General features: G+C 39.4%; 1 protein-coding gene across 2 annotated transcripts in view; it reads left to right on the forward strand.

Moving 5' to 3' along the window:
* The window catches only part of mask (multiple ankyrin repeats single KH domain), a 154,367-nt gene that overhangs the window by 5,241 nt on the left and 128,807 nt on the right, over positions 1-20,319 (forward strand). For both annotated transcript variants that reach the window (XR_011899182.1, XM_072296328.1), the window contains exons 2-4: positions 6,537-6,669; positions 7,029-7,182; positions 11,211-11,355. Coding sequence is in view for 1 of the 2 variants with exons in the window: in XM_072296328.1 (XP_072152429.1) it covers positions 6,537-6,669; positions 7,029-7,182; positions 11,211-11,355 (432 nt within the window). In the remaining variant the exon portion in view is untranslated. The remainder of the gene's footprint in view (positions 1-6,536; positions 6,670-7,028; positions 7,183-11,210; positions 11,356-20,319) is intronic.

The raw sequence follows: 20,319 nt of genomic DNA on the forward strand, positions 1-20,319 counted from the left end.
ACTGCTGAATAAGCGATATTTACATGCAATTGAGTTACCTATTACTAAAAGAAAACGAATGAAAAATGAAAACATTGATGATTCATACCACCGGATGATGTTCCTCAGTATATTTTTTGAGGAGTGATGTCGTCAACTTTAGATTTTAGATAAAATTGATTTTTTCTTTTATTTCGTCATGATTCTCACGTGACCTAATTTGCTTTATTCACATTTCGAATAAAAAGAGTCTTGGTTCTCGGGGGGAATAAAAGGATTTTAAACGCGGATATTACTTACACGGAAATCGGTACCTTATCTTCGAAGATGTATAATAAGACATATTTTAAAATAAGACGTAATGCTAAAAGGAACTATGTTGCACGCAAACACCGTTCAGATATTGCCTTCCAGCATTATACCTACACCTCTGGTTAACACTACTGCCTTTTACAGGCAGTCGTCGTGGATTTGAGACACCCTGTTTGACCATTCATTTTCCACTTAATTTTTTACTTCACATTTTACCAAAATTACATAGGGAATAATACTTCACTTCACTCATTGCGTCATTATTTAACTTGCTTAAGTCCTCCCACCCTTCAAACTTATCAGTCTTTTTTGAGTTTTGTGCAGCCCGATTGACCAGGTGGTATTCATCACGTCATACTGGAAATCTACGACGAAAATTACGATGAAACAACCAAAGCATGTATCGGTTTGCGATGCTGCAGAATTCTTGGAATTTTCAAACATTGCAAACGAGATACCTGGTTTGGGAATTTCGCCGTCGATATTCTTTAAGGAACTAATACCTCACTTGACTTATCACGCGAAGAAGTGGTACCAGGACGAACTATGAGGGGGGAATGTGAGGGCATATGGGACAAACATACCCTCCCGCCGTTCAAAGTTGGCCGCCATCCTGGATTTGATGCACCCCGTTTGACCAGGGGCTTTTTTTAACACTATATTTGAAATTTACGACTAAAAAGACATAGGAAACGACACCTCATACCACACGAGATGCACATTTTAAATTACCTTGATGCTTGATAATCTAAACACGGCCGCCTTTTTGAATTTTAGGAATTTTAAGGGGTGTTCCGCGGTGGAGCCGTGGAAAACATTTTGTATGTTTTGTGTTATTCAGGCCAATCCGATGATGGTATTCTTGTAGGAAAAGTCCATCACGCAATTTGTTCCGAGTTAGCCCTCTTTCTCCCGTATTTCTACCGTATTTCTCCCGGACTGAACGAGAATTTGTGCCGAATATCCGGAAAAATACGGGTTTTCGAATTTTACACTAAAACGGTTGCACTTACAGAAAAAATGATAAGAAAGTGATTTGTCGGAAATTTAATTTCCAACAACTCTGATTCTATGCATTTTTGTCGTATTTGCCATTGTTGCCAAGTTATCGTCAAAAAACCCGGATTTTCCGCTAATTTTGACGTCAACGTCAATCCGGGAGGCCTAAACGTTGACGAAAAAATTCAGGAAAATTCAGGCGTTACTTTTAGACCATTTCACAACTACTCTGCTATGTCCATTTTCAAAATAAAAAAAAAGCCCAAAAACGCTCCACCCTAGTGCACACATACATACATCTGCCTTGTATGAAAGGGATGTCTCAATGATGAACTATTGTACTTCGTGATACAGGGATCTCTCATACAGGTTGATGTAAAAGTTCCCTCCTCCTTCAGCTAACTTTTTATGTAATCGAGGTGAAGATTCGATGTTGAGAGAAGTTCCTATGTCAATAGGGCTACTCTTCGTCCCCCCCCCCCCCCCGAAATTTTCAAGGAGCACCTCCTTGGGAAGGGCAATAGACCCCAATGTTTTATTTTTTCAAATTGAAAGATCCTCTCTCCCCCTTGTAATAGGTCTTTCTGAAGAATTTAAGAGATAAGGGGATACAAATGAAGCGGAGGTATGCTGATGTATGAAGTTTTTAAGAAGTGTGATTATATTTCCAAAAACTACAGCCATCAATGAGTGTTCCTGCCCAATTTCAAGTTTCAGTTCTAGGACCCTCCATGGATCATAAGTATGCGTCTTTTAGCTTCAGAAAGAGTGCAATTTTAAATTTAAAAATTCGTCGGGAATTTAGTAATTCGTTTTTCTTCTCTTGCCAAAATACCCCTAGACAGTTTCCAAGCTTTCAGGCAAATCCATCGGCAAAAAATTGAGATGAGATGGCAATTTTTGGCCATTTTGAAATCTAACCGGCTGCCATTTTAAAACAGTTTCAGATAATTACTTCGAAATTGCGCGAAAATGTTCTCATTTTAAATTCTCTTAAAATAGGTATCACAAGGGAGCTCTTACCTTTTAAAAAAGAGAACTTTGGTCCATTGCACCCCCAAAAGGGCCTGATAATTTTGTGGGGGCCCAAAACTCGTTCCCTTTGACCGAGGAACGTCTCTCAGGTTTCAAATCTTAACCTGAATTATGTAAAAAGTTAGAAGGGAGGAGGGGACTTCTCTAACGCCCTGCAGATTTGATCACAACATGATAGAATGTTATTCAGAGACCACGGTTGCGCTGACCTTTCATCATCCACCACCAGCATTCGCTCACTTTTGAAGAGTGGAATTAAAGAACTGGGAAACGCCTCCTTGTCATTTAAAGAAAAATCCAAATTCACAGAAAATTTCACAACAAACCATTCATGAAGCCAAAGCCTCCAGGCTCTTTAATAGTGAGCACGATCTTAGGAATACTTGAGGTTGCTGACAAGCTTCTTTTCCACTCTTCTCTCATCATTGGATCTGATCTGATCAGAAAGTACTCGGACTTTTAAATGTAGCTACATACCTCTTCTTAAATTCATCATCGTTTATTATGCATCCTCAAAATCATTAAACTGTAAAATCAAACAGGAGTGATGACAGTTTGATGTTTGAACCTTGCAGTTCAAAAACAAAATTAATTTTGAGAAAAATCTATATTCAGTTTCAATCTGTCTGGCTTGACTTTGTTGAATTAAAAGCTGTTGCTCACCTTTTATTGGTCTTAAAATTAATTAATTAATTAATTACTTACTTAATTAGAACACTTAAAAGTGATCAATCCAGAGGAGGGGGTTAACTAGGAATCTTTGTTGATGATGCAATAGCAATGTCTTCCTACGTTAGTTACAGAAAGGTGCTCTGAAATGTTAATAAAATTCTCAATGATGTAGTCAAATGGACAAAAAGAGACAAATCAAAGTTAAACAGCACATAATCGGTAGAGTTAGTTTGTATTAATCGCCAATTTAGACATATTCCTTTTCACCCAGGAAAAAATTCCAAACAGTAAAGGAGGGGTATCGATAAGGGCCCTTTTTGGCCCCCTCCTAGAATCTGGAAATTTATGCGGGTTTTCCAAGTTGACTCAATGTAGTTTACGGAAGTAATCATGATTTAGCACATAGGCCACTGGATACGTGATAAACGGTTGCCTAAACATAGGTCTGCAGGCGTATTTTAGCGAAAATTCGTGGTTTTCTATCACTCCGAGGCTTTTTTGACTCCGAGCGCATCGTCTAACTAAAACAAGCTTTTGATATGTTATTAAGGAGGCTTTAGGACACATTTTAACCATGGTTTGGTTTTAGTTGGATGATGCGCTCATAGTTAAAAAAACTTTTACCAAAAATCGACGTTTAAGGGACATCCGCAAAAATCCTAGGGAAACACGTCTCTCGAACTGTATGCACGCTAAGTATATTATCTCGGGCAGATATCGAGCTTTGTTAGACTCTTACAAGGAGATTTCCTACAATTGTGTCCAAAAAAAATTGAATTTTCCATACAAACAGCTATGAAGGTAACGGATTTTGGAGTAGTGGAGGCATATTTTCACGAATAGCATCACATCAACTTAAATCTGAAAATTTATGCAGGTTTTCCGAGTTGACTCATTGTAATTTACAGAAGTAATCATGATTTAGCCCATAGGCCACTAGATACGTGTTAAACGGTTGCCTAAACATAGGTCTGCAGGCGTATTTTAGCGAAAATCCGTGGTTTTCTATCACTCCGAGGCTTTTTTGACACGGAGCGCATTGTCTATCTAAAACGAGCTTTTGATATGTCATTAAGGAGGCTTTAGGACACATTTTAACCCTGGTTTGGTTTTAAATAGATGATGCGCTCTAAATCGTCGTTTAAGGGACATCCACAAAAATCATAGCAAACACGTCTCTCAAACTGTATGCACGCTACGTATATTAACGAGGGCAGTTATCAAGCCTTGTTAAACCCTTTCAAGGCTATCCTTTAATTGTAGCCAATAAAAAACCTAACGACCTAATTCTCTAAGATTTTTGCGGATGTCCCTAAAACGTCGATTTTTAAAAAAGTTTTTTTGTACTATAAGCCCATCATCTAACTAAAACCAAACCAGGGTTAAAATGTGTCCTAAAGCCTCCTTAATAACATATCAAAAGCTCGTTTTAGTTAGACGATGCGCTCCATGTCAAAAAAGCCTCGGAGTGATAGAAAACCACGGATTTTCGCTAAAATACGCCTGCAGACCTATGTTTAGGCAACCGTTTAACACGTATCTAGTGGCCTATGGGCTAAATCATGATTACTTCCGTAAACTACAATGAGTCAACTCGGAAAACCTGCATAAATTTTCAGATTTAAGTTGATGTTATGCTATTCGTGAAAATATGCCTCCACTACTCCAAAATCCGTTATCTTCATAGCTGTTTGTATGGAAAATTCAATTTTTTTGGACACAATTGAAGGAAATCTCCTTGTAAGAGTCTAACAAAGCTCGATATCTGCCCGAGATAATATACTTAGCGTGCATACAGTTCGAGAGACGTGTTTCCCTAGGATTTTTGCGGATGTCCCTTAAACGTCGATTTTTGGTAAAAGTTTTTTTAACTATGAGCGCATCATCCAACTAAAACCAAACCATGGTTAAAATGTGTCCTAAAGCCTCCTTAATAACATATCAAAAGCTTGTTTTAGTTAGACGATGCGCTCGGTGTCAAAAAAGCCTCGGAGTGATAGAAAACCACGAATTTTCGCTAATATACGCCTGCAGACCTATGTTTAGGCAACCGTTTATCACGTATTCAGTGGCCTATGGGCTAAATCATGATTGTTTCCGTAAACTACATTGAGTCAACTTGGAAAACCCGCATAAATTTCCAGATTCTAGGAGGGGGCCAAAAAAGGCCCTTATCGATACCCCTCCTTTGCGAAATACTTGAAACTTCCCCTGGATGCCAGGCTCAAATAGGAGCTTCACATTTGAAAAAAAAAAAAAAAAAAAAAAAAAAAAAAAAAAAATAGGATTGCTCAAATGCAGTTGCTAAACTCAAATATGTATTGACCTCTGGGTCGAAAATCGAAGGTACTTTCTCACCTCCAAACGCACCTCTACAAGTCTGTGTTGGGTCCAATTTGGAGCAATGGGTGCCAGTGGCCGGGCTGTGCATCCAAAAGTGATTTAGATAAAATGGATTACATTTTGCAAAAAGGAACCACTAGCATTGCAATGATGCTCGGATTGTGCAACTTCATCTTTTGCAATAAAATTGCGGAAATCGTGAAAAATTATGAAATTTAGATGGTAATTTTTGTCTTAAATTTACAGTTTTTAGCGAGTAAAATAGAAACTATGAATGGATAATCGGGTTTTTCCTCCAAGACAAAAGAAGTTGCACAATCTTAGCAACATTGCAATGCCAGTGGTTCCTTTTTGCAAAGTGCAATCCAAATTGAAGTCTTCCCAGTAAAAGTGCTGTGAAATATGATAAATGTTAGATGGTACAAGGGAATCGAGATACAAGAAGGAACCTCAACATTGAATCAGTGGAGGAGTTCAACACTTCAACCCCTTTGGAATGGGGTTATTGTGTGCGCCAACAGAAATGCAGAAAGCGCCGTGAGCTTGGCATTCTGGGGTTTTTAAAATATAAATGTTGAACTGGCGTGCCTCTTTGTGCTAGACAAGCACAGTTAAGGAGGATGTTCAAGGGACTTTTCGGCTGTTTGGTCTCGTCCCTACAGAAGAACGAAACAAGAAAGGCACTTAACTTTTAAATAACTTTTCCTTAAGCAATACTTACGAGTGTTAAGATTACTCTTAAAACCTAAATCAAAATTTTCGTAATGTATTCAATTATGTCTGTAAATAAAATCTTGTACATGTAATTAGTACAGAAAATCGAAAAACGAAAAATTTGGAACTTAGTCGTTGGGATACCGAAACTATAGTGTTTTCAGTCAAATTCTTACTTCAATTCTTACTTTTCAACCCGAGTTGTGAAAAAATGCTGCTTCAAAATTTTTCTCCTTTTTCTCCGGTCCAATGCCCTGTATCCTGTGGACTATCACACATAATTTTATTCTTTGTTGGAGTTAACAAAGCAAATTTGTTTGATGTTCCTGAGGCAACGAGAAACATTATGTGAATGGTTTTTTAGTAGAGGAGCCATGAGATTCTAGGACAATTGTTAAAACAAGTTTTTGTATCAATATTTTTTCAAATTTAAAATTTCTGAAATGTTAATACCTAAGTTTTAATTGCTCCTTGAATTTCAGGTGGAGTCTTTTGTAATAGATCAAGAGGAGCTTGTCAATAACCGAAGTAAATACCTCTTAAATTCAGATGATTCTGATACAGTGGTAGATGCTGAAACTCAAGCCAGGCTTGAGGCCCTTCTAGAAGCAGCTGGTAAGAGTTGTAATATTCCATTATAATTTTACACAAGCAAATGGACATCTCGTTTTTCAACAAAGAGGGGTAACTATTTGTTAGATGAGTCCTGTGCAATCTGTGCCGCTAAATCCATATTTCAACTGAATACCCAACAATTCATGCTGAAAAGGTACCAAATTTGGCCTAAGTGATTCAAAATCTGCCTTTTTCACAGTATATTGCCGTGGATTCCCATCATTCCTCTTTAGTTTCTAAGTGATCACAGCTCTGAGTTTTCCATTTTTTTCAATCAGTGTAGCAAAATATCTCTGAATTCATTGTAATAGGATTTCAACTGTAAGCATCTCATGTAATTGTTAATTTTTTTTCCTAAGGAATTGGCAAACTATCTACAACTGGTGATGGGAAACATTTAGCAGATCCTGAAGTATTGAGGCGATTGACCTCCAGTGTATCATGTGCCCTAGATGAAGCTGCTGCAGCACTCACACGGATGCGAAGTGAGCGAGCATCTGTTGCAGAAACTAGGTATTTCTTTTTCTATAAATATAGTTGAAATATTTAAAACAAGTGATCTCTGCATGCTTTGGACATTCCAATGCGTGCAGACTTCAGTCAGTTATCATGTCCTTCAGGACAGCACCCTGTTAATACACTGAGAGCCTGCACAGAATTATCAAACCAGAGAGTATAAGAATTTTCACATACATTCTTAGATCGGGGTACTCGAGTGTAGCAAGGATCAGGCAGTCTGGCGGGTTATAGCTGATGGGTCCAAAATTTGAGATCATCAAATTCTCGAAATATTGTGTTTTAACCGCAATGTATTTTAGTTAATTTTAGTCTCATGTCGAACTCGGATGGAATAGGATTGCCAGACGGCCCGAAAGTCCCGAATTATTGAGACGCAAATTTTAACCGAAAAGTATTATGGTTAATTTTAGTGTCATTTTGTAGGAGTGACTTCCCTGATTAAATATTACCTTGCCAGACGGTCGAGCTCGGAAGTTTTGATATAATGCATGTACCATCCAGCACAGCTCTGGGCGATTTTTCGGCGAAAATGGTCAACGCAAAAAATGCTAATAGGGAGACTCACTCTTTCGACTGCTCATACAGAAGTTAGGAGTGCTTGAAGTCGGAGACTCAAACGACCGGAGTCGGTGGCAACGCTGGATCACAGTTCTGCCATATTATAAGGATTGTAGTATGGTTTCATGACATATTCTTTTAGCGTTGTAGCATTGAATCTCGCTTATAAACTTTATAGTTAGAGATTTCAGTTCACCCATTATGGCATCCCTCTCCACATCCCTACCCTGCGCCTTTCCACAGGTCTTAAAAAATTATGATGGGACACTATCCTTTCAGTGTCTAAATTTTTTCAAACCTGGGGGAAAAAGAGTTAAAGTCACTGAAACGATCATTTCAGCATCACAATCAAGAACGCATATTGTTAATTAAATTAATTTTGGAAATGTTTCCTTCACCGGAGTAGCATATTAGATATTCACCAAAAAATTCAACATAAGATCAGCTACTCATGCGTGAAGGTATCAGCAGAGTAAAACTTGTCACTCTTCTTTTCTCAGCGAGGATGAAGCCAAATAAAATGATTTAAATCTCCAGCATTTTAGCTTGAACACTTCAAGCTTGAGCCTTGGGTTCCTAAGTTGACAGGGACCCAGGAACCTACAACATGGGAGTTGGTAGGGCTGAGTCCGTCCCCAAAACAGGGTCATTATCAGCATCTTTAATATCTACGACCTCAAAATTGTCGAATTCTGCTATTGATTCTTTGAATGAGAATTTCTCCTGCATAGGTTGTCGCCGGAACAGCAGCAATATTTGCACAAATCTGTGCACCCTTAAGTGCACATGTGTGCAGCCATTGCTCTGTAGGGCTATAAAAACCCCGAAGAAACTTCGCAGAATAATGATGGTATGAGGCCTGGTGAAAACTTTATTCCAAAATTTGACTTGTTGCCATCTTCTGAGGAGGCCGCCCAAAATATCTCTTTTATGACGGTCCAGCAAGAACAAGCATGGAAATGTATGGAACCGGGTGCAATGTAATGGGTCTTGCTGCCAACAAAGAATGGCTTGTTGCTGATAGTAGTGCAGAAGCCTGAACCGAAGGAGCTGATTAAAAAACTTCCTGCTAAAGCCCCAAATACTGCGGCCAAACTGATTCTGCGACATTTGACTGCAGGGTACAAGACAACAGCCTTATTCAGTGTACATATTTGTGTTTATATTGCTGCGACTCCTGTGAAAGTACTGTACTTAAGGGAGGATTTCTCCGTAGGAAAAAAAGGAAAAAGCAGTAACACGCCAGGTATCTCAAAGATTCAAAACCCTGACAATGACTCTGTTTCGGACTCCGCCCTGCCATCGACTCTGTTTCGGACTCCGCCCTGCCATCTTCAATGCTCAGGCTGCTGAAATGATCCTTTCGTTGACTTTAACTCTTTTTCCCCGGGGTTCGAAAAAATTTAGACACTGAAAGGAAAGTGTCCCATCCTAATTTTTCAAGACCTGTGGAAAGGCCAGGGTAGGGATGTGGAAAGGGATGCCATAATGGGTGAACTGAAATCTCTAACTTTAAAGTTTACAAGCGAGATTCAATGCTACAACGCTAAAAAAATACGTCATGAAACCATACTACAATCCTTATAATATGGCAGAACCGTGATCCAGCGTTGCCACCGACTTCGGTCGTTTGAGTCTCGGACTTCAAGCGATCCTAACTTCTGTATGAACAGTCATTAGTCGAAAGAGTGAGACTCCCTATTAGCATTTTTTGCGTTGACCATTTTCGCCGAAAAATCGCCCAGAAAAAAGGTAGGTAAATAAGGAAAACGCAATAAATTGCGATTTTTTCAAATTTCCCGCTGTTCTCAGCGCGGATGGTACTCATCGTATCAAAACTTGGATCCATGCTACTCAATCAAAATTTAACGCACTTTTGCTATACAATAACTTCATAGGCAGTACGACGCAAAGGGAACGAGTTATTACCGATTTTTGGACAAAAAATGAGATTTGGCAACGTTTTTTCTAGATGTCGGCTTTAGCGGCCAAAATCGAAGGTAGCAAAGTTCAGATTCGAACTTGGCGCTAAAAGAACACATGGGAAACATACGCTTGAGTTTTTTTTTCAGAATTTAGAGGGTAAGCCCCTATTTTGGGATCGGTTGGCTGGACTCATGTGTATTCATATGAACTAGGCAGAAAAGGTCAATTTTGGCGACTTTCAGCGATCTGACAACCCTTTCTCATCCGAGCTCGACAGTCTGGCAAGGTAATATTTAATCAGGGATGTCACTCATACAAAATGAGACTAAAATCAACTATAATACTTTCTGATTAAATTTTACACAATTTTTCGTGAATTTGGTCTCAAATTTTGGACCCATCGGCTATAACCAGTCAGACTGCCTGATCCTTGCTACACTCGAGTACCACAATCTAAGAATGTGTGTGAAAATTCTCATAATCTCTGATTAGATAATTTGGTGTGGGCTCTTGAGTCTTGAACTACAAGGAAATCTTACCAAATCGCTGACTTGCACAACAATATAAGTACATTTTAGTCTGCTGGGCCATGGATTCGATTTACAGTAGATTCATCATCAATGCCTCATAGAATTTGATTCTTGGGAAGTTATAATAGTCGCTAGAGTAGAAATAGCCCATTGAAATGGTCAGTATCATCTTGAATTACAGATGTCATCTGTAGATCTACCACATCAGTTCAATTTTTTTCATGTTGTTTGGTATGAAATTTTATTTGCGGGTAGACAATGTAGTATATTAAAGTAACGGAAAATGATCCACATTAGTGTGCAGCTTCACATTATTAGAATATCAGAACACATACAGGCTGATTTGGAAGCTCTCTAATTTATTTGGGTATGCAATTGCAACCCTCTTATATGCCGCCCAGTCAAATCATCCCCTCGCGTCCCACACTAACATTCGAAGAAAGAAGAAGAAGAAGAAGTCAGGTGCTTAGTTACAGTTTTATAACACTAGGTACCAATCGCTGGGGTTACAAGCGCATCAAATTCTGGACCGGTTTTCAGTGGTTTTTAACAAATGAGGGAGATTTAATGTGTCCTTACTATGAAGAAATGAGATGCATTTAGCTGAAGTTATTCTTACAGACATTCTTGTTACGTGTTAACTCACACAAAAATGCCAATGAAATAGGGATTATACCATTTTACGCTCCTTCTACCTTTCAGTTCAGCCCCTGATGGCCCCCTTCTCCCTTGTAGATACAGAAATTCTAATTTTATATAAATGTATTTTATGTGTATAGTAAAATGTCAAAAATTAAAAATAAAAAAATTGTGGTTTGTCAAGCAACAGTCCTTGCAATGAGTCGCCGTATTTGAAAAATTTCACTCAAATTTTTTGATGCACTCATTACTAGCTTATAATTATCAAAGGATAGGAAAGAAAACCTTAAGTATATTGACAAGGATCGTAAGCAACTGTCAGCACCATTCTCATCTCTTTTTTTCACATTCTGGATGTATTTATTTCAGGACTTTGGTTGAAGCATGTTCAGATGGTGATGTAGGTGCAGTCAGAAAACTGCTTGGTGAAGGTAGAAGTGTAAACGAAACCAACGAGGAAGGTGAAAGCCTTCTGTCTTTAGCTTGCTCTGCAGGATATTACGAACTTGCACAGGTAATAATATTTTCTAATTTACTGTTCTCCAACTTTCGCCCTTTTGCCTATAATTTGTATTGAAAAAGTGTAAACTGAATTGAAGTAATATGGCATATAAATGAAAGGAAAAAATGTATACAACACCACTTTAATGGAATGGGTCTGTTGGACAGAAGACTTGGAGATTAAAGGAAAAGATTTAAAACAGTAGCATTGTACAAGAATCTTGACGAACGTCTCAAACAAGTCAGGAATTCACCCCACTGGACAAGAAAACCTTATGTAAACTTGCAAACTATCCCGAAATTGTCTCTAATCTTTGGCACATTGGGATTTTTTTGTTTCGGAACATGTATGTTCTCCTTTTGTAGAAAAAGAGAGCAGAAGCAAATGCTTAAAACAACCAAAATAATAAGTTTGAAAGATTGGGTGCAGGACACCAGATAATTTGTACATTTAAGTAAGTTTGGTTTTTCTAAAATCTCACTCAGAGCTAACTTGGTTGCCAAGTATGATGTAGAAAGTACTTGCGAACAAGGAGAATTTGAACATTTTTGATACAGATTGAAAATTTACTGTGGAATGGAAGGAATGGCTCTTATCCTTTTTTATTATGCAATTTTACCACCAAATACCCAATTGCTCAACAATATGTGGGATTTTCCCCCATTTTGTTCCCTAAAAAAAGAAAGAAGTAAACACTTGCATCACTACCTTAAATCTGCCTCATGCTTACCGCAATCTTAGGATCGCCATTTTTTTACGCCTCTGCTCCTCTCTTAAAACTGTGTGGCCATCTTGTTTATGTACGTCACACGGTGGATCGAGTCATAGGTCAGGCCGGACATGGCACATCACGCGACTTGGTTTGCTCATTTACGTAGTGTTTTCGCTCATTAAGCAAAGCAGGATACATGATTTCTATGTATTTTTTGGTGCTGATTTCATTTTTGATGACTATTTTACAGATTATTGGGTCTAGATATGTATTTTGGCGTGATAATTAGACGATTAGAGCAATAATGTTGAACAACAGATAAGTTTGCACTTTCTACTCTCATTTCAATCGGAGTTTTAAGTGTTCAAGGGACTCTCTTTTCTAGTAAAATGTCTAAATAACGTATATAAAACGTTTATTATTCATATAATTTACCCTTCCCCCTCCTCTTCTCTCCCCCCCCCAAAAAAAAAAATGAATTAAAAGGAATCCGAACATTTTGAGAGGAAAACGGAGGACCCCCTTCCTCCTCATTCCTGAAGGGGCCACCTCTTTAGCTTTCTCACAAAAGATTATGATAAGGGGGGAAAACTTGAGGGAAAAATACAATTCAAATACACATCAATCAATACAAATCATTTATTTTCCAAGCCCTCCTAATTGAAGGCCCTGCGAGTCACCACCGTATGCTACTGCCTATATTTATACTTAGGTATCTGATGGAGCTTCTTTAGCTTACTGATTGCTGCTGAAGCTCAAATTACCTCCGTTTCCTCCATTAACTTCTAATTTTCCGAAAAAATTAAAAAAAAAACGTAAGTTTTTGGAAAATAGTTAGAAGATGGAAAGAATTCAGGCCATTTTTGACTTAAACAGCAGAAAGTAGATGAAAGATGCTCCATTACACACCAATTTAATATAATTTTCCCGTCTTTTCAGATGCCAAACGAACGGATTACTATCATATGTGTCGATTAGGGCATTGGAGAGAAAAATCCAAAGACATTGAATAGAGTAGACCGTGCACTCCCTATCTCCGCCGTGTCGGCTGAGCGAGGCCACTTCGGTGGGACGCCGTAATGGGCGGGCAGGGTGGGCGCTCGCGACTGAGCCCCATGCTGCATGAGCCGGCGTTGCGCGTACTTGGAAAAATTAGTTGCGCGCTCGGATTTTCGCGAATTACTCGTTTCTCCTTCATTTTTCGGCAAAATTTACCAGGACCACATGTTAATAGCATGTAATTTACTATTACTCTGAACAATTTTCATTTCTCTACAGTCATTACTGACTGGAAAAAACGCTTCTTAATTGAAAATATGAGGAAAGTGACCTGCGTATCAGACGGATGTTCTTATGATGTGTGCAGCTTGTAAAGATGCCGGCGTGGACAAGAAGTAATTTTGTAAAAGGTACAAAAAGGATTTAAAATGAGGTCAATCATATAAATCAAGGGTAAAAACGAGGAATAATGTTATTTATTGTACATAAAAAGCCGTATAAAAGTTACGAGAGAGTTACTTAAAGCTATTGTCCATCTTGATCTAAGAGAAAGATTTGATGAAAAGCTGAAAAAGAGGGGCAACGATTTCGGCAGTTTCAAAGTACCGAGATTTAAGATTATTCCACTGAAAAAGATAATGTTCAAGCATTATTATCAAACTAATTTGCGAGTCGCAACTTAATGTTATTTAATCTGCTCAAAAATTTCAAAATCAATAATTCAGTTACTTGTTTATGACTGGCGATCGTGGATACTGTTTATTTTCAAAAAGTATGGGTAAGTAATTGCTCTTAATTCCTTTGCATTTTTAGGCGGGTCTGTGATTAAGTGGCTGCGCTCGAGAAGGGCTCGCACCTCTTTTTAACGATGTTCCAGAATCCATGTCGCTCACATTTGTTTAGTAGAGTAGTTTCTAATGGTAAATTTCAAGGATTTTTTTCACAGTAAATTGCAGAATCATGAAAAATAATTCAGTAGAAATTTCAACAAAATCCATGAATTTCCTTCACTGATGAAATATTAGTAGAGATTTTGAACCACCGCAACCAAGAAGTGCCATTCTTGCACTCAGTGCCTCAAATTTTCTGCATATTGCATTGCAGTGGATTCTATGAAATGAGTTTTTATCATGTCCTCACTTTCCTCTATAAAATTAAAATAACACAGCACTTACGCTATGTTTTCAGCAAAATGCTAAGGGCATTTACTTATAGTCCAGGCAATAGAGGATTTTTGAAGGAAAGTTTAGTCGAACTAGCAATTATGGGCTAACTTTATGTTTTTTGGGTCGTAGAATCCGAATTTGGACTTGCCTGACGGTTCCGACCCTCCCCCCGGCCGCCATTTTGAAAAAACGATTAAAATTTACGGTTTTTCCCCATTTTTCGCCCATAACTTTTTTCTGTTCAAAATATCGAAAATCCCGCCACTTCTGTCGAAAGACGATTAAATTTGCAAGAGATTGGTTTATACATATGTACACTTAACGTGAAAATTGCGAGAATGGGAGCGCGACGAAGGCAGCGGGAGATATCGATCTTGCGCCATTAGATACGAGGGTCATCCAAAATGTAAGGTTTCCTACCTTGTATCTTCCGAGCGAAAAGAGATAAATCAAATCGGTAAAAAAGTACATATTAGGCATACTCTAAGCTTTAAAACAAGCTCAAGTTTTGAAAATCGGTCAAAGAATTCGCGAGTAAACTTAATTTTACTGAGACAACCTCCTGTCACCGCGTGCCCACCTCCGGGGTCAGGATGCATGGAGAGTCGATTATTGAAGACTCGGGTTATCGCCTCTACACATCACATCAACAAGGAATTTTAAAGTTTTCATTGAGTAGGCCTTACCCTACTTTTTGACGTAGTCTTCACATCTTTTTTGACATTTCTGGTATCATTACAGCAGCTTCTTGATGCCTTCCGCGTAGAAGCTTTCGCCTTGACTCTGAAACCAGTCATCGACAGCGATCTGCACTTCCAAATCAGTTGCTTTGGGTAGGGAAATTTTCCTCCAATCCTTGAAACTCTCTTACTTTAGCTTCATGTGATTTATTTGTTCCCGAGCGGAAACACTTCCACGATGGAAGCGATTTTCAACTGATTCAGAGGTACAGATAGCTGTCAAGGACTGGTTTCAGAGTCGAGGCATAAGCTTCGATACGCGGAGGGCATCAAAAAGCTGCTGTAATAATACCAGAAATGTCAAAAAAGATGTGGAGACTACATCAAAAAGTAAGGTAAGGCCTATTCAATGAAAACTTTAAAATTCCTTGTTGATGTGATGTACAGGGTGTTTCAGACCACCCGTACCAGGCCTTTTTCTCGGTTGTTGTAGGTCGCACGAAGTCGGGGACCGCGGGGTTGATTAGGGAATTGACCCCAAGGAATCCGAATTTCGTGGTCCCGAAACACCCCCACTCCCCCTTGGGGGGTAAAGGGGGGTCACGATGCTAAAAGTCACGGTTCCCGACCGAATTGCGGATTAATCGCATCAGAATTGAAAAGCACGGAAAATTTCACGTGAAATTGACCCCTAAAAATCCATAATCGGCCCATCCAAGGCCCAAAAATGACCCCCTAAAGAGGGGGACAGTACCCCCCTCCATAATTACTCTTTGGTCTCAAAATTGACGTAGATTCTCCAGAGAAAGATGGTTTCCCAGGTAATCGACCCCGAGAAATCCAAATTTCATGGTCCCGAAGCTCCTCTAGCCCCCCTTGGGGGGTAAACGGGGGGCCCAATTTTAAAAATCGGGGCTTATTTCCGAATCGCAAATTGATTGCATTCAAATTGAGGAGCAGAACACTTTCACATCTTAAGTGACCCCCTAGAGTTTTAATTGACCCTTCTGAACGGCAGAAAGTAACCCATGAGGAGGGGGGCTCCGCTCCTGCCAAAGATTTCTCAAGATTCCTCTTTGGTCGCAAAATTGACGTCGATTCTCCAGAAAAAGACGGTTTTCTAGGTAATCGACCCTGAGGACTCTGAATTTCATGGTCCCTAAGCTCCGCTACTCGCCCTTTTGGGCAGAAACCGCCTTTTTTTGGAGAATCGACGTCAATTCTGCGACCAAAGAGGAATCTTGAGAAATTTTTGGCGGGAGCGGAGCCCCCCTCCTTATGGGTTACTTTCTGCCGTTCAGAAGGGTCAATTAAAACTCTTGGGGGTCACTTAAGATGTAAAAGTGTTCTGCTCCTCAATTTGGATGCAATCAATTTGCGATTCGGAAAGGAGCCCCGATTTTTAAAATTAGGCCCCCCCGTTCACCTCCCAAGGGGGGCTAGAGGAGCTTGGGGACCATGAAATTTGGATTTCTCGGGGTCGATTACCTGGGAAACCATATTTTTCTGGAGAATCTACGTCAATTTTGAGACCAAAGAGTAATTATGGAGGGGGGTACTGTCCCCCTCTTTAGGGGGTCATTTTTGGGCCTTGGATGGGCCGATTATGGATTTTTAGGGGTCAATTTTACGTGAAATTTTCCATGCTTTTCAATTCTGATGCGATTAATCCGCAATTCGGTCGGGAACCGTGACCTTTAGCATCGTGACCCCCCCTTTACCTCCCAAGGGGGGGTGGGGGGGGTTTCAGGACCACGAAATTCGGATTCTTTGGGGTCAATTCCCTATTCAATCCCGCGGTCCCCGACTTCGTACGACCTAAAACAACCGAGAAAAAGGCCTGGTACGGATGGTCTGAAACACCCTGTATAGAGGCGATAACCTGAGTCTTCAATAATCGACTCTCCGCGCATCCTGACCCCGGAGGTGGGCACGCGGCGATAGGAGGTTGTCTCTGTAAAATTAAGTTTACTCGCGAATTCTTTGACCGATTTTCAAAATCTTGAGTTTGTTTTAAAGCTTAGAGTATGTCTAACATGTGCTTTTTTACCGATTTGATTTATCTCGTTTTTCTCGGAAGATACAAGGTAGGGAACCTTACTTTTTGGATGACCCTACTCGTACTTAACACCCTTTATCCCTGCAACCCTTTACGTGTAAGTCATATTAAACAAGCGGTTGTTTCAATGTATTATTTTATTAATCCCATTACATAAATGACTGGCTACGGATTTAGAAAAAATCTAAAACATTTTCAAAATGTGGACATGTTTGATTAGTAAGTGAGTTAGTCCAATCGTGGGCGTTTGGTAGCTCGGTGCAACGAAGTTCTACCTTTTGGTGACGGACAGGTGGATGGGCCTGGTTCCCCTCCATAGACATCACGGCCGGCGTTGATCTCCGACTCTAACACAGTATCCAGAATATAAAGCTAGAAGTCAGACGAAAAAAAAAAAGAAAAGAAAAGGAAAGAAAAGGAAAGAAAAGAAAAAAGGGGAAAAAAAGGAACCTAAATTAATGGAAGATTAAAATGTTCGCATCACTAATCCCAAATAAAAAAAGCATTCTGGTTTCCTGTATCTAGCAGTCTGGTGTTCATCTATGGTGTGTATTTCTGATAATCCTTACCGAAATTTCTGGTAATGATTATCAGGAATACATGTCACTAACGAACACCTGATTGTTTAATAAAGCTTGCCATGGTATTTTTTCTATGCAAGAAGTTTTTGATAACAAGCGAGCAGTGTTAAAGAAATAACAAACCTTTAGGTTCATATTTTATTTCTGAATGTAGGCTTTCTGGAAGGTCTTGAACTTCAGTCGTGACAGCTTCAAAATCTTCTTCTGGACTTGGCTTGTCGAAAAAGTCCTAAGCTTCAACATCATCCTCCTCCTCAGAGTCCGCTAAAACAATTTCAGGCCTGTTTTCGCATGTATCACTGCAGTTGATGCACAATGCTGAGCATTTAAGCCCACATTTCCTGCAACCACACGCGCCTGAACAACTCGTTTTGCACTTAGAGGATTATCAGAAATACACACTAGAGTCCCTTTATACCCAGAGTTACGACAACTCACTTTTAGTTGGGCCAGGGTTGGGCTGAAAGTGGCCTAAAAAAAAATCCAATTCTGATTGGTTCTCGCTCATGGAGGCCGAAACGAGTGCACCAAGATGGCGGTACCTCGTATGTGAACAAGAATAATGAAAATATTACCCAATGTGGTTTATCAAGAGTAAATTGTTATGTCCATCGGTCAAAAATGAAAATAGATTAAGAAATTATTCACAAACCAATCTCATTTTATTTTTAATTGATCAGTTTGTTGATGTTGTTGTTTTTGTGTGAAAGACATCGCAGGATTCCTGATCCTTATCCCTCAATATCGTTCGTTTGGGTGCACTCGTTTCGGCCTCCATGGCCAGCCAAGGCCGGCTGTCAGTCAGCTGATAAGCGAGCGTCGAGCGTCGATCGACGCTCGCTTATCAGCTGACTGACAGCCGGCCTTGGCTGGCCATGGAGGCCGAAACGAGTGCACCCAAACGAACGATATTGAGGGATAAGGATCAGGAATCCTGCGATGTCTTTCACACAAAAACAACAACATCAACAAACTGATCAATTAAAAATAAAATGAGATTGGTTTGTGAATAATTTCTTAATCTATTTTCATTTTGGACCGATGGACATAACAATTTACTCTTGATAAACCACATTGGGTAATATTTTCATTATTCTTGTTCACATACGAGGTACCGCCATCTTGGTGCACTCGTTGCTCGTTCGAGTTGTCGTAACTCTGGGTATAAAGGGACTCTAATACACACCATATATGAACACCAGACTGCTTGATACAGGAAACCAGAATGCTTTTTCTATTTGGGATTAGTGATGCGAAAATTTTAATCTTCCTTCAATTTAGGTTCCTTTTTTTCCCCCTTTTCTTTCCTTCCCTTTTCTTTTCTTTTCTTTTCTTTCCTTTCCTTTCCTTTTTTTTTCGTCTGGCCTCTAGCTTCATATTCTGGATACTGTGTTAGAGTCGGAGATCAACGCCGGCCGTGATGTCTATGAAGGGGAACCAGGCCCATCAATACCTGTCCGTCACCAAAAGTTAGAACTTCGTTGCACCGAGCTGCCAAACGCCAACGATTGGACTAACTCACTTACTTATCGAACATGTCCACATTTTGAAAGTATTTTTGATTTTGTCTAAATCCGTAATCAGTCATTTATGTAATGGGATTAATAAAATAATACATTGCATAACTGCTTGTTTAATATGACTTACACGTAAAGGGTTGCAAGGATGCAGGATTGCAGGGTGTTAAGTATCTAATGGCGCAAGATCGATATCTCCCGCTGCCTTCTTCGCGCTCCCATTCTCGCGATTTTCACGTTAAGTGTACATATGTGTTTACCAATCTCTTGCAAATTTGATCATCTTTCAACAGAAGTGGCGGGATTTTCAATATTCCGAACAGAAAAAAAGTTATAAGCGAAAAATGGGGAAAAACCGTAAATTTTAGTCGTTTTTTCAAAATGGCGGCCGGGGGGAGGGTCGGATCTGTCAGGCAAGTCGAAATTCGGATTCTACGACCCAAAAAACATGAAGTTAGCCCATAATTGCTAGTTCGACTAAACTTTCCCTCAAACCTCCTATTTTGAGCTCTATTGCCTGGACTATTAATATTACATTTATCACAAATAAATATCACAGACTGAAACAACACTATTTTGAAATTGAAGACACTAAGTTGACTACAATTTTCAATGAAGAACTGCTATTTCTGGCTCATTTTAGGAAGAACAAAATGTGCCATTAGTTCATGATCCGTTGTTGTGTGGTGTATTAGTTTCCTGTGCAGATAGGAAATAAAACAAATGAACCAAAAATACTAGTTCCTTAAGGCTAAATGTAGTCAAAGTTTAAAAATTATCATCGGGACATAACCATTTTTGTCTCTTGCCCGGGTCATCAAGAATTTGCTCTTGTAAGCATACCATAAATTGAGAGTTGTGTGGTGTTTAATCATGAAAACTAAAACACATCTTCACACAGAAACATTTGATTATAATTAAAGAACACATCAGCCGAAAATATTTGCACTAATCAATTAATAATTAAAGATTTCGGAGCCGAACTGTACCAACCTCGTATAAGCGCACTGTTCGTTTACCGCGAGCTGGGGACGGCTGGGGCTCACTACCTCACTGGTGCCGTTTCGGTGTTCCCGCACTCATCGATCGGTGCGGCATGCGAATGGAAGAGAAGTGGCCATCGCTCCATTTCACAGCGTACGGTCTTCTCTATTCAATGTCTGTGGAAAAATCCCGTATTCTGAAACAACAGGGAAATTTTTTAACCATGACATGTTTTTACATGTTTTCTCATGTATTTTTCTCTCCTGGATTCGAAATTG

This window comes from Bemisia tabaci, chromosome 2 (assembly GCF_918797505.1).
Source record: "Bemisia tabaci chromosome 2, PGI_BMITA_v3".
Taxonomy (NCBI): Eukaryota; Metazoa; Arthropoda; class Insecta; order Hemiptera; family Aleyrodidae; genus Bemisia; species Bemisia tabaci.